At 42.1% G+C, this 15,220-nt stretch overlaps 1 protein-coding gene across 1 annotated transcript in view; it reads left to right on the top strand.

Annotated features, from left to right (window-relative positions):
- Window positions 1-1,767: 1,767 nt before the first annotated feature.
- The window catches only part of Tbh (Tyramine beta hydroxylase), a 101,478-nt gene continuing 88,025 nt past the window's right edge, over window positions 1,768-15,220 (top strand). Inside the window, exons 1-2 of the mRNA XM_037414043.2 lie at window positions 1,768-2,012; window positions 14,807-15,167. Coding sequence (XP_037269940.2) covers window positions 14,859-15,167 — 309 coding nt within the window. The 5' untranslated portion in view covers window positions 1,768-2,012; window positions 14,807-14,858. The remainder of the gene's footprint in view (window positions 2,013-14,806; window positions 15,168-15,220) is intronic.

Here is a 15,220-nt window from a genome sequence, read left to right as displayed (position 1 = left end):
GTGGCCCTCCACCTGTTCGCAGGCCTCCTGGACTGCCGAGTATTGGACTGAGAGCTCGGAGCTTTCAAGAGCCCTCTCCCAGTCTTGTTTTGTGCTGAACTTTGCGCCATGTAACGCCGGGCACTGCCAGAGCATGTGAGCGAGTGTTCAGTTATGTGCCTCACAACAAGGGAATCCTGGAGTTATGCGATCAGCAGAGTGGCTGAATATGCTACGGGACGGGAATGAACCAGTCTGTAGCACCCAAAGAGCCAACAGAACCGTATACATTGCTTAATGTGCTTGACGTCGAGCACAGTGCAGCAAAATAAACAAATATATGCCAGCGCTGTACGGAAACTATATATAGCCAATAAAGAAAGCCACCGTACAAGTATGCGGAGTACCCAAAAAACATACCAAGGACACAGAGAACAAATAAAACAAAGAAAAAGAAAACGCAAACAGATTCCGTCTCTACACTGACACATGTTTATTTTATAATACAAAGTAAACCTAATAAAGCAACGGGCTATTTATTTAAAGTACAAAGAAACGGGCAATCACAGTGTTAAAAAAAAAGCAATTCGAGAAACACAATCTCTCTCTCTCTCTCACTATCTCTGACTTTTTTTTTGCTCTAATTTATCAGAAAAATGCCTAAATACGCAGCTTTATATAGATCTGTAATACAGTCCATTCTGCAAACTGTGAAACGTTCTCGTTCTTATCACCTATTTTAGTAACGCTGCAATAAGTGCACTTCAAAAAAAAAAAAGAAACGCAACTGCTACTACGCGGTTTATTATTAAGCTGTACGGAAGCTTTCTATATATATATATATATATATATATATATATATATATATATATATATATATATATATCTCACTGTAGCAAACACGCATGATTTGGAAATCTCCTAGTAGGTTTATTTCTTTGAGTATAAACGCCACTTTAGCTTGAGAGACTGGCGTTTTTGGCAATGTAATTGCGTGAACCGACGGCGATAATATAATATATATATATGTGTGTGTGGCGAATTCCCGTGAACACCGACGACATTTCTTCAACAAATTATCGCCACCAGTTCACGCTATTCCATTGCCAAACACACCAGTTTCTCAAACGGATATGAGCTCAATTTGCGTTTATTCTCAAAGAAACAAGCCCGGCGATCATTTCAGGCCTCCAAAGCACCGACGCAAAGTTTATGATGGCCGCTTCTCCTTTGCCTGCTCCAATATCGTCGCATTTATCTTTCTCTTTTTTTTCCTCTTTCACTTCGCTCCAACGTGCCCTTACAGCGTAGGATGACAAAGGAATTCAACCGGGCCTCATATGGGAGACTACGACGAGGCGGTTCATATTGGGCGCTGCGGGCGCATTCATAAGGTGCGGGAAGAATTGGAGGAAAACGGGGAGAGGGCCGCCTAGAATCAGATGGGGTCATTCATGTACGGGTTTATGAACCGCGTACGCCAGCTATAATCCTTCCATTCCATTGCCAGTTTCTTACCACATTTGCTTTTATTTTTTTATTGTTAGTCGTTTACGCCTGCACCGCTTGGCCTCTGTGCCAGTAGAGGAACGGGGGGGGGGGGGGCAGCGCTTTGTGGGGTGGGCAAGCCCAAACAAAGGGCAGATCCTCCTCCGATGTCACCGCTGTCCGCATTCGACTCTCCCCATTGGAACGCAGAAGGTTCGGGGCCACGCCTCTGATGCCCGTTCATTGGCGTCTCGCGTGTCTAAAGCTCCCAAAAAGGCCCGCGGTACTATTCTCCTCCCGCATTAATCGCTGCACTCTCTATCGCCTCATATACAACCGCTTTGCACGACTCAGTGTCGATCGACGCGGTGTACTTCCCTTCACAAGCTTTCTGCACACCTATCTGGGTAGCCTGACCCATGGGCTCAGCTGTTCGGCCGTGAGAGACAGCGGGCGCATTCGCTCGCTCTGGAAGAACCGCTACGAACGTCGACAACGCTAGTAAAACTCCGAGGCCAAGCGTGAAGAGAAACTTCAACTTTCACGTTAAGTCCTTCTTTACAGTTGCTTTTATCTTCTCTTTGCAATGACAGTGCTGTCTCCTCGTCGCTAACTATGGTATTCTAACTATATTCATCGCTTTAACATGCAGAATGTAAGCGGGATTTATTTCCCACTCTGGAAGTTTTAGAAAGTTTCAGTATACCATTACAAACAAACAAAAAGGACAAAGGTGAATATGTGCACCTGAGTGAGCAGCAGTAAAGCTAGCTAAAATCTCGATAAAGTTTGAGAAAGGTCCCAACACGGCATCGTCAGTGCCGTATTGAAAGGAAAGCTTCGGGCAAAGAATAGCGCAGTTTATGCAAGATGCTGCGATCGGAACTTCATTCAAAAGGCCACCTCAGTGTTAGAGTGAAATAACACAATTTAAAGCAATACTGACTAAGCCTGTTAATCCTCATACACTGCAGCATTCAGCCTTAATATTATGAAACGGGCGCAACAAGGCCCTCCCTACCCCTCCCCTCACCCCCCTTTCTTGTAAGATATTGAAGTCAGACATACTCATTAAGACAGTTGTCGCCCCTAAAGTTGTCAGTAGGGCGAGATATAAGAAGAACGTGGTTCTGGGTAACTCAAGCCCCCACATTCTACTCATATCTATTCCTAACACGTACGGCATTTCAGGTTGCGAAAACTTGTTCTGCTGCAGTGATAGTACTGAAGACTGCAAACGTCTAGAATCGCTTGCCGTGGCGGCGCAGTGGCTGTGAAAATGTGCTCTTGCTCTCGTGGTTGCGGGTTCGATCCCGATGGTTGAATTTCCATGAAGGAGAAACGCTCATATTTGGGCACTCGTTAGATAACTAGAGGTGGACGAAAATATTCTGGCTTCTTCAACCATGGCACCCGTCATAATAAGGCGACAATTTTTGTACCTAAATCTACAATATAGGATCATGTGTATAGAAGAGGTTTTTTTTTTTTTGGTGTAGTCATGTGGGAGGTAGTGGCCAAGTATTGCACCGGGGTGGTTAATTCGGTTATGGTGAGGGAGAGCACTGCTGGCTGTAGTCACCAGTAAGGTCACACCCCATGTTTTTTGTTTGTTTTTTTTTGCAAGTCCGTCATCATGCGGATTTTTTGTTAAATTTGGTTGGGAATTGTCCGGCACCGGTATTCGAATTACGCACCTCTTGCATGCGAGGCTGATGGCTACAGTTCTACGCCATCGCTTCATCAACAAAAATAAATGATGTAATCTTAAAAGGTAGGAAGAGATCATAGTTGGTCAGGGAACGAAAGGAGGTCAAGAATAGTTGAAATCAAGAAGAACAAACTGACATGGGCAGGGTGATTAGCACGTAGGCAGGACAGCCGCTGGTTCTTAAGGGTAACTGACTGAATTCCAAGGGAGACAGGAAGGAAGACAGAAAGAGAGGGAGACAGAAAATTAGGTGGGCCGATGAGATTAAGAAGTTTGCAGGTATAAAGGCACTGCACAAAGCACAGGGCCGGATTGAATGGCGAAACATGAGAGAGGCCTTTGCGTAATCATGCTGATGTTGATGAAAGATGATTTTACATAAGACATGTGGGCACCACCATTTTGGGCTGTTAAACAAATCTTTCTCGATTTTCGTATCTCGTGATGTGAACTGATTAAATCATGAAGCGCCAAATGCACTGCCCCAGCCATTTTAATGAGCATGCGTTCTTCGTAGCACGGCTCGTTTAGTCATAACTGCAAGGCTACAGCTCCGTATGGCGGCACCGAAACCCATCCGTAAAATAGTCTAAAGAATAAAGATGACTCTCTGTATTTGTATTATTATGTCACAATTGCAAAAGTTCAACGTGAAACTGTAAGTACCCAAGATATGTCCGGCAATGGTGATTGAAGTGTTCCTTAATTCACTTTGTACTAGGGCTAGATGGTCTCGTCCAAAAAAGTGTCGTGATATAAAAACTGTGTTGCACGTGATAAACACACAGATAAGCGCTCTTTTTGAGTATACGGCTCCTCCAGCCGTATACTCAAAAAGTTGTGGCTTCAAGCAGGCATGTCTTATAAGCTGTTGACGAGTTAAACCGACAAACCCAGATTCATAACGGTGATCGCTGGTTCAAGCGTTTCACTAATAGTCTAAGACATCGAAGTGACAGCCAATGACGAGCACTTTATTCGTACAGATTTTTCAAAACTTTCCGTTCACTTCAGGGGAACATGAAACCCTATATCCACAAAATTATTATTCTAAGAAGGATGTTTTAACAGACAGTGGATACAGAAAAATTCGTATAACTAACGGGATGACGAGCAGTTCTTAGCCAACAAAACGCTTTGCGAATTCAGTTTGTATTTCATTTACATTATTAAATATAAGAAAACATGGCTCGTAGAATAGAGGCCAGTCAATCATGAAAGTAAGCGTAACATTAGGAACACCACCAAATATTACAAAAAGCTCTTACGAACTATATTGCTGGCCGATTTGTCTATATTATTGTCTCTATTTAGACATTATTTCAGAGGGCATTATTTGTAGTATTTAGCATCCTATAAACTTTCCACACACGGCTATTAGTCTGAATATTTATGAAGTAAAAGACTTCAAACAGGTAAAAAAACATTCATATTTACTTTGCTTTAGCTCCGAATCCTCATGCTCTTCCTCAGGTGTGGTAGGTATTAAGTATTGAGTAAACTGCAAGACCACTATGACATCACTAATATATCGGCACGCCAGATTCAAATCACTGTGCTGCCGTGCAGTTGTGTATAGCATACATGATACGCCGGAGTATGATGCAACAATAAGGCACCACCACACTCACCGCGCAAGTTTTCTTTGCTCCTTATTTCCAGCTTGTTCTACAAAAACTATTTTAGTATGTACAGTACCTCACCGATTGCAAGCAGTCTCTACGAAATCGAATATCTGCGAATCTTGTCCGTGGCTCCATAGTCACAAAAGTTTTTTATAGTTTTATTAAAAGGTTTTTTTATTTAAGATAAATAATAACTGTACGTGATTGGCTTGCCATATTTGCCAGTTTATATTGCCTTCGGCTGGTGTTTCTGCCCATGAGCCTTCACAGCGTGCGAGCTTTTGAACGCACCCATCGGTTATGGCGCTACATCTCTATATATAAGCACGCAAGTTTTATACCCAGCGGCCAAAATGCAATGCAGGTGAAATGCAAAAGCCCTTGCGCATCTTAAAGAGCCCCAGGGGATCAAAATCAATCTGGAGTCGCCCTCTAGGAACTGCCTCATAATTGCATCGTGGTTTTAGCACGAAATGTCATTTAACTTCTTTTTTATACCTTTAACATGGTATTTACGGATGCACTTTTTAATGGTTCATTCAAATCTATACTCATTTGTTATTCATCCCTCTGAGTAAACAATCCTGGTGAAAACAGGTCGCGGCTTCGTGTGAGTCATCAACTGGCTAACCCTCCTGTCCTTGGAGTTTTTTCTTTTTTTTCTTTTTATCCTTCTCTTCCAACCGGCACAGTTTCACTTGCATCTTCCGAATGATCAGTTAAAGTAAGCAGCTCTAGATTCGCTTACTTAACTGACACTAGCAGTTGAATATTACTTGCATTATTGCTAACTCTCTATGACAGCTTCCAGAGCTGAGCCTCACAGCCTGCGTAAACTGGCAGAATTCTCAAGTACAAATTTAGTATATATACGCAGTTCACCTTCGAGTCACTCCCAGTCTCAAGCTACACTCCTAGTTTCAAGCTAAAGGCTACTGCAATCTATCATTCCTGCTACACGCGTCGCTAACTGCAACAGACCTTGGAACGATGATATACGTATACCAAATCGTATTTCACGCAAAACAACTCAGCTTGTGTGAGTTGTTCATAATATCTCTGAGGTACTTGACTCGTCCGGACAAGTTGACATGCTATTTTTCGATTTCAGTAACGCCTTCAGTAGGGTGCCTCCCGCAAAATTAATCTACAAGCTCGAGTGCATTGCACTCCCTTCAAACATTATATCGTGTATCCAAGCATACCTACGACACAGGCAGCAGTTCGTAGATATCAAACATTGCTCGTCCGTTGCGTGCCATGAAACCCTGGGCATGCTGCAAGACAGCGTACTGGGACCACTCTTATTCATGATCTACATAAATATTATTTCGGAAAAACTTCCTAGTGCCGTGCATGTAAACTTATTTGTGGACGACTGTGCCATATTTAAAGAAGTTGCCTCGCAGAATGATCACCAAAGCTTACAGCAGTCAGTCATAGCTATTTCAGAGTGGTGTAGACTTTAGGAAATATAAATAATGTACAAAAACAGTTTTTCAGTGATTAACACTAAAATACCTAGAATATTCTCTTACGTTAATAACCACACCATAATAATGGAAGTTGACCATTACAAATACTTAGGTGTCACGTTTATTAACAGACTTACTTGGTCAAATCATATACCTCTTACATACTCTGAAGCCTTGCGCATATTGTGTTTTTTGAAAAGAAAGCTTAGAAAACCTCCAGCAAATACATAACATTTAGCATATAACACAAGTGTGCGTTCAAAATTTTGAATATGCGGTGGTTTCATGGGATCTTCACACAAAAAATGACATTGTGATTTTGAAGCATGTGCAAAGGAAGGCTGTTAGATTTGTTTTCGGAAAATACAAAAGAGAACATTCCTTAACACTTCTAATGCTTACCAATAAAATAAGTTCACTGGAACATCGCCGTAAACTTAGTCGCCTACAGTTCCTACACCACCTCATAAAATGAGAAATTGGCCTGCAGATGCTTCGTTTATTAGTACCCCAAAAAACACGGTAGACTAGGCACAGACACAACTTTTCTCTTACGTCAGTAAATGCCAAAACCTAATCTCACAGGAATAGTTTTTTTTTTTTTTGCGCACCATAAAAGAGTGAAACTCTCTACCTGTTGACGCCATACAATTGAAGAAATTTACAAAAGAAATAGAAAATCATTTCTCCTAAAATTGAGTATAAATATTAGCAGTGCTTGAACTTTTCTTGCAATTCTTTCGTGAATCTCATGTGTCTTTAGTGCATTGCTGTTGCCTTCAGAGTTCATTTTTTTTCGTATTTTATCACCTGTGTAAATTGCCTTGCGAAGCAAGCGTCTTGTACTGTTCGTTTTTATTCTTGCATTGTTAGTATATTGCGAATACTTTGTCACTATATTATCGTATTTTGTCCTTCCTGCATGGGCCAGCATATTGGCCTGCAGTATCGATAAATAAATAAATAAATAAATTGGTTATTTGATTGATTGATTGATTGATTGATTGATTGATTGATTGATTGATTGATTGATTGATTGATTGATTGATTGATTGATTGATTGATTGATTGATTGATTGATTGATTCGAGGTTAAGTACAAACAGGCCTCTTGAAATATTGATGGTACCAATTAATAGCATGATCAGACATCATTGTCTCTTCGTACGCCATACAAAAGCCCATACCCTGCAACACATGCGTACTAATGTCAACATGTGTACCTTGGCAATCCCAATACACTTTTTAGAAGGTTGCGTGATCGCGGTAATACCAGCGAGAATTTCGCTCCACTAAACTTCTGGTCATGTGCTTTATGAGTCTAGTATTACAAAACGGAATGTGTATTTCCAAGTTGCTTAGCTACAAAGAAAACTCTTCACCCGTTTTCACCTAAAAGAAAGGCGTGTAAAGATTCAAGACTAATATTGAATATTTTGTGCATAACCAAGGATAATGTTTCTTTCCCAAGATATGGTTATACAAAGAAAGAAATCTGTTGCAAGCCTGAAAATCTACGAGCTTCTATTTTACCGCAATCCACTACTCGTGACTGCTTTCATTGCCCGCAAAACTTAGTGGGCTACGTCAGTGGTTAAAATTGGAAGCCTGAAGGTCATATACGAAATGGTCTTATTATATAAGCAGCAAAATGGTCTGAGTACCGAGTGATGGTCGTGACACGACTCTCGAAAGCGGTGCAATGTCAAAGATGTCGTAACAAATTATATTACAGTATTTGACTGTTTGGCAGTGGCTAACCATTTTTATAATACCATTAATATATCGGAGGCTTACATACCAAAACCACGATATCATTATGAAGGACACCGTAAGGAAGCACCTAAATCTAAGCACACCAGACTCTATCATTCCGTCAACATCGACAAAAACAAGCGCGCTTTCATCAGCTGACTTTGAATTCGTGTGCACGCACGAATTTTTTTTTTTTACTGCTGATAGCGTCAGTCGCGGGGACGTAGCGTTTAAGTGAGGTGTGTGCGCAGTGCTCTCGACGTTTAATTTTTTTTGCAAGGAAAATGACAGAGCGACCGGATCAGTGGTATTAAATTTTGTCAGAAACTAAGTGACATGAATCCACCAAGTGGTAACAAATGGGACGATTCAGACGGCCTTCGGTGGCGATGCAGTGAGCAGCACACAGACTAAGTATTGGTACAACCGTTTTAAAGACGGCCGCCTTTAAGTGGAGAGCGAGCCACGCTCCAGTACAAACTCATCCAAATTTTTTGCTTCTAAATCTAACTTCTAATACACAGGGCTCTTTCACTACACTGCAGCTTGTCTGCTTACGCGCTCTTAATACCACTATGGAAAAGTACGAACTCACCCAAATTTTCGTGCTTCTAAATGCTCCGGTCAGCCATCAACATGCCGAAAGGACGAAGTCATTGCTAATGTGAACACTGTGGTGATGCGGGACCGTCACGTGACTATTTGAGAAAGTGCGGAAGAGGTGGGCACCAGAATTTTTTTCTGTACATTCTATTATGAACGAAAATTTGGCCATGCATGGAAAGTGTCGCGGCAAAATTTGAGCCAAAGCTGCTCACGGTGGAGCTAACGCAACTTCGCGTTGAAGTCTCACATGATATGCTGGACTCTATGAGCAGGGACTCCAGCATCTTGAACAACATTATTACTGGTGACGATTCTTGGGTGTACAGGTATGACCCGAAACCAAATGTTAGTCATCCCAGTGGAAACTCAAAGAAAGCCCGCCAGGTGCGCAGCAATGTCGATGTAATGTTCACTGCTTTTTGGGACTCCTGCGCTGTGGCACATCACGAGTACGCCCCGGATGGTCTGACAAGCACCAAAGAGTGCTGCAGCGATTTCCTCCGTCGACTATGTGATGCTGTGCAGCGCAAGACTGGAGTTGTGGTCAACAGAATACTGGTGCATATATTATGACAATTCTCCTGCATATTCCTCACTCTTGCTTCAGACTTTTTTATTGCAAAAAGTCAGACTCCTGTAGTTCAACAGGCTTTTTACTCTCGTCATATGGCCCCTTGCGACTTCTGGCTGTTTCGCAATATCAAGACGCTAGTGAAAGGAGCGCGATTGCAGACAAGAGAATACATTATGGCTGCAACGACGGCTGAGCTAAACTCCATTCCGAACTGGGCCTTCTCAAAATGCGTACAACAATAGCAGCACCATTGGCAGAAGTGTGTGAAGTCCCAAGCCATATTAGGTTTCAAAGGCTCCAGTTATGTGAGTTTTTTTTTCTTTGGCCTCGTAGGTTCAATGCACTTGAGGTCTCTGTCACGAATGCTGTGAACATCATGTGTTTTTCAAAACCTGTAATATCCGAGATTATATCTTATTTTTGAGGCGGTGACACTCTCCAATATTTATAAGCTTTATAAGCTTGCACATGGTCTTTCTGAAGAAATTCTGCCGACGTGGAGCAGTGGTCACTCATTGAGTTAAGCTTCCGGAATTATACCTTAATAAGACACCCACAAAGCCTTTGAACGTTAACTTCGCTTCAAGACTCTTGCTAAGAAAACGTGCCTTCACAATCACAGTGTGCACGGAGGTAACTAGGGTTGGCTTATCTCATTTCGACAGCCTCGTGCAAAGTCTATTCAGGCCAAGGAACATGCACCACACGTTGTCATAGTCTAGTGTCAGTATTAACTGTGTGACCAGGGTCTGCGGGTGTTGTCATGAAGGAGATGTCACGATTACGTCAGTGAAGCTTGTGCAAATATTTTCAATTTGGTTTCAAAAACGGGTTCATTTGGTGTAGATTTCGATTATTGGAACTGAATTGTAAACACCCCTCGCGAAGACGAGTTTTCAGCTCACGATGCAGAATATGCATAATGACTTGGGGGAGTGGGCCGCTGTGGTATTTTCTTTAAATGTGATCACGTGTTAAAGGCACAATGCCTGACACTGACGAGTTCGACCTTGCAGCCCAAAATAGACCTTTTTATTGCTTTTGGTACGGTCAAGCTCATGAAGACAACTGGAACTGTAGAGAAGAACGAAGCGCTTTATAAAGGTGGGTAGAATGTTTTGTGAATAAGTCTAAACCATGGAATGACAAGTTTTTGGTGCTCTTCTACAGACTATCAAAAAAGCATGGAAAACTAAAAGTGTTCCATGTACATAGCAATAACATTTCCAGCTAAAGAAACTACCATGCTTTTTATGGAAGCCAAAGAAGGTACTTGTGACAAGAAAATAGAAGCTGCTTCAGCTGTCACCCCGGTGCATTAGACTTTTAACACGGACTTCCAATCATCAACTAGGCTCAGTATCTCCTGATGTTATACCTTTATGTTACCGTGATCGAAACGACCAAACAATGACGCGGCGATAGAAAAAGTGTGAACTTTGAGTACCTCATCTTCAGCTCACAGTCGTCCAGGGCCTGTAACGTTTATATAGATTCTGTGACTCTACCAAATAGCAGGCGATTACTTTCAACTCACTCCTATATGTATCATCGATGAGAATTTTTTTTTTTCCAGGAAACTCAAATCTTTCGAAAACTTGCTATTGAAGTCAGGTGCCTGTCGGATTCACGAACTAACTGTACGCCTAGGCGAAAAACTTTGTGCCACCCAGAGTTACATTTCAATGAGAAATTAGCAAAAAAATTGTTGATTATTTTATTATTCTTAAACTTTAGGGCCGTTGTAATAAAGAAAACCTGTATAAGGTCACAACTTGTATAAGGTCACATGTAGTTCGACATAATAATCATCAAAATTCAAGATCCCGACGAAGGTGATACTGAAACTGAATGCATCGGCCACGCAGGAAATCCGTCCCCTGTGTAGCAACTCTTTCATAGGTTCTCAATTTAATAACTTAGAAAGTTAATTAATGAATTCTTGTAAGTTACTTACTTGTGTGCAACTTCAGGTGAGGCAAAGTTTTTCCGCCTTAGCGTAGGGTTCGCTTACGAAGACGACAGAGCCCTGGATGTCATAACATTTTTTTTAAATGTACATGGTCTGGAAAATTAACAGTTTTTTTACTCTCCCCATGGCCCCATGTAATCCATCAACTCAAATCTGCCTAGTCAGACAATCCTATTGACAAGGAGACTTGTCATGATCAGAAGAAGGCAAGTCCGCTCGTCTTAACACTCACTTCAGCTGCATCATTATTTAAACAATATTTCATAGGTGCAAGCCCCCATCTCCATTCCCCAGAACTTCTATCTTGTTGTAATTACAGCCGGATAGAGCTCCATGACTTCTTTTTGCTTTGTTCCTAAATTCAGTCTTTATCCTTATTTTTGGTTCAGTTTATGACGCAATACACTTTTCCTAATGGCAGTTCAGATACCTGTGTCTAGTCCCACTGAATTAGAGGTCACGTTGCGAACAGTAAAAACGTCGCGACTAACTACCAAGCATGCGACAACCAGACAAAGACCTCTCTTGATATCCTCCTCTCCCTCCTCCTTCAGAAACACCAGTCAATCCACCTTCTCGACAGTGATTTTCCGACACATAGAATTTTTCAAGCAACTGTAGTTAACATCGCTCCAGAAAGGCAGCCCTCACTTCTGCTTTTTTTTTTTGCGTCTCTGGGAGGCTGTACGCAAGGCTCGTGAGCTAACCAGTAGTGATTAAAATTTTTTTTTTCTTTTTTCTTTTTCTTTTTTTCTTGATAAGACAGATGCTTGAGCTAGTTGGGGATTGGGAATCAACATATTTGCACACAGCGCAAGACTACGAGCAGTTACGTCGTAACTAATCGTAGTCTTGCGCTGTGCAAATATGTTGATTCTTTTTTTTTCTTGCTCTTTTGCTCGTATATATCAGTGTTTTTGAAAGCTCTTTGTATAGGTTCAAAAATTTTTCCAACTCATTTTGTTCCTATAAGTACGAATAGCACCTGCATTCATTTAAATTCGGCCATTGTCATGCCAGACCCGCATCATTTTCTGATTATTTCTTCTTGTACACTCCTTCTTTTAGGTTGGGAATGCACTTGTTTTTCACAGCGAGAAAATGGTGGACACAAATAATAAACCGGAGTCAAATGCGTGATATAAAAATGTAGGATTGGTGAAAACAGGGGTTTCGTTTAAACGCTAATATGCTCTATGGTTGGTTAAGGAATCGGGGATATGCTTTAGTAACCACTCTCCGTCGAGCAACGCGCGTTTTGAAAACAGCGCTCGCAAAGAAGTGTTTGCAACACCGGCACCAGCGGAAACTTCATCTTCGTTTTCCTCTGCCGCAGTAATAAAAGTTCGTTACATTAAAATCACGAATGCGTACGCTTCTTTATAGTGAAGTGAAAAATCGGTGGACGTTTTGTGGGCATGAAGATATAAATTGAAAGATATATTTTGTTGTATCGAAAGTTTTCTTTCCAAGGTTATATAGTAACATATATCGAACGTTGTGGTGTGCTTGAATATTAACGCCAATTGACATCGAATCCCGGCCGCGTTGGCAGCGTTTCCTTGGAGGCCAAACACTAGACACCCATTTGCTTAGAAACGAGTACACGTTAGAGGTGGTTGAAATTTCCGGAGCCCTCCACTACAGCGTTTCTGAGTACCATGTCGTTATTTTGGGACGTAAAACCCCGTCAATTATTTATTGATACATCTAACAATATCTTACGACGAGACGTCACTAATTCAAAAACAATGTCTCAGTGCAAAAAAAATTTAAGTCGTAAAGAATGGCTCTGGAATGCACTTGTTTATTGGTGCAGATTGACGTCGTGTACACACGCTATACGCTTGGTTGCTAGTCATCAATTACACAGCGTGTCGACGCATTTAGGTACAGCTTTTGATAGAAAATTGAGTAAGCACGCAATGTCAGGGAATCTGTGCGATTTATTTGCGAGTAACGGTAATTTTCACTATTATTTTCTCGTGCAAGTGTGTACGGAAGTAGTAGTAGTGCTGACTATGATCGTAATGATGGGTACATTGTCAGTTAAATATTCATTGTCTCGGAAAATAGCACCGTGTGATGTGGAACTCGTTTGCGGATCAGTCACCCCCGAATAATTCTTTGTTGACTTTATGTTAAGATGCCCTAGCCACTGATTTTCGGCAGGCCGATCGAAGGAAGAAAACGCAGGAATGTCAACTGCTTTTTGTTCAGTTTGCTACACTTGGCATCCTAGCCTTATGGTGATAACCTTAAGATGCCACACGAGCTCTTCTGCGGTACGTGAAGGCGACTGACTAAAATGGCACGACTACACAAGAGCCGCCCCCGTTTTAAATCTATTCGAATTTTCGCGTAGTTATGTACACCTAAACATCGTGAACACCATACCTCATGTCCGCTCTATAACAGCTGGTTTGTGGGCTACCTCTCCTATATTTACCGCTAACCACCTTGCATGGCTATAAAGCCTTATCATTGAAAGTGTCAAGCGTATCCTGGTATTTCAAGCATGCTTCACTGTAACTTGCTTTCACGTGCGGACCCGCACATGGCCAATGGGAAATCGAAAACACAGTGTAGCCAATATCGGTTACGGGGGTGAAACAGCATTATGTAATGTGCCGGAAAGTGCTTCGAATGCGGTGAGTGTATATTATATACATAAATTGCATGTAAAGAAATTTTCACAAGTTAAAACACATGCATACCCACTGAGCTGCTTCATATTGATAATAATAGTTTGAGTTTAACGTCCCAAAACTATTCATAATATGATGACGAGAGACGCTGTATATAGTAGAGGGCTTCGGAGATTTCGAACATCTGGGGTTGTTTGATTTGCTGTTGTGTATAATCTGGTACAGCATCCCAATTTGTATCCCGAGTTCTATTCCTGCCTACTGAGGCTGTGCCCCGGCGTGAGAGGAATGATGACGTCAAAAGATGACGTCGCGATTATGAAGCATTCCTTCCAATTGTCGCACATATGCAATAACCATCTCTGCCTAAGGGTGACACTGCCGTAACATTTTCGATTCAAAAGGGAGCTTAGAGCGTATGGGGTTTCTAGAATAAGGCGACTAGTTTATTGGAACTTCTACCCACTTTAAGGAACCGCAAGTGTCCACTATTAATCCTCAAACAACCTAAATGCTATTTATCTTCGCCCAACAGCGCATAAAATGATTACGTATGATTTATTAATAGATGTAAATGCAGCGTAGTTGAATTCCGCTGTATATGAATGAAGTAAAAAAGCAAAGAGGTTACGCCCAGCGAGTATAACGTAGCAACGCTTTATTATCAGGTAGTGCTCAATGTACATGCCAATGACTGCTAATGGAGAATGAGAGACAGGAGAATTCGCCTTTTATTTAACGCGCACGCTGCGAATTTTTCATTGTTCAACAACGAACAGGAGAAATCTCCCACCAGCACCACCTTGCAGATCAAAACGGAAGACTGGTTACGCATTACGACGAGGGACGAACGGGTGCCGCTTTAAGGAGCTTCGCTCTTAAAACACGAATACACTCGCACACTACTTGTACACTCTTAGATTTCACACCAGGGTGAATGTGATGGTGAACCAATTGATTTTTTTTTATTACAGAACGACCACTGGGACGACTTACTTGCTACAAGGTCCATCCTGCGAGAATATAATGGCTTCGGCTCTGAGGCGACCAGTCAGCCTCGCACTGCGGGTGCTCCCCCGTTGGATGTCATGGCTGGTGGTCGCTTGCGCTGTGGCAGCGAAAGCGGCCCGATATTTTGATTTGGTGCTCGACCCCGAGTCTCGCTTCCGGCTTTACTGGACGGTCGACTACGAAGCCGAATCGCTGACAGCGGAGCTCAAGCTTGACCTGCCCTCCGACGACTGGTTCACCATCGGCTTCTCTGATCGTGGAGACATCACTCTCGCAGACGTCTGCGTGCTCTGGGCAGATCCTCATGGACGGCCACACCTGGAGGTGAGCACGCGAGAGAGGGGCATCTGGAGAAAGTTCACGTGTACGCAAAAGTT

The sequence above is a fragment of the Rhipicephalus microplus genome, chromosome X, assembly GCF_043290135.1.
Source record: "Rhipicephalus microplus isolate Deutch F79 chromosome X, USDA_Rmic, whole genome shotgun sequence".
In the NCBI taxonomy this organism is placed as follows: Eukaryota; Metazoa; Arthropoda; class Arachnida; order Ixodida; family Ixodidae; genus Rhipicephalus; species Rhipicephalus microplus.
Note: the sequence above shows the minus strand (reverse complement) of the source record. Positions and strands in the feature narration are given on the sequence as shown.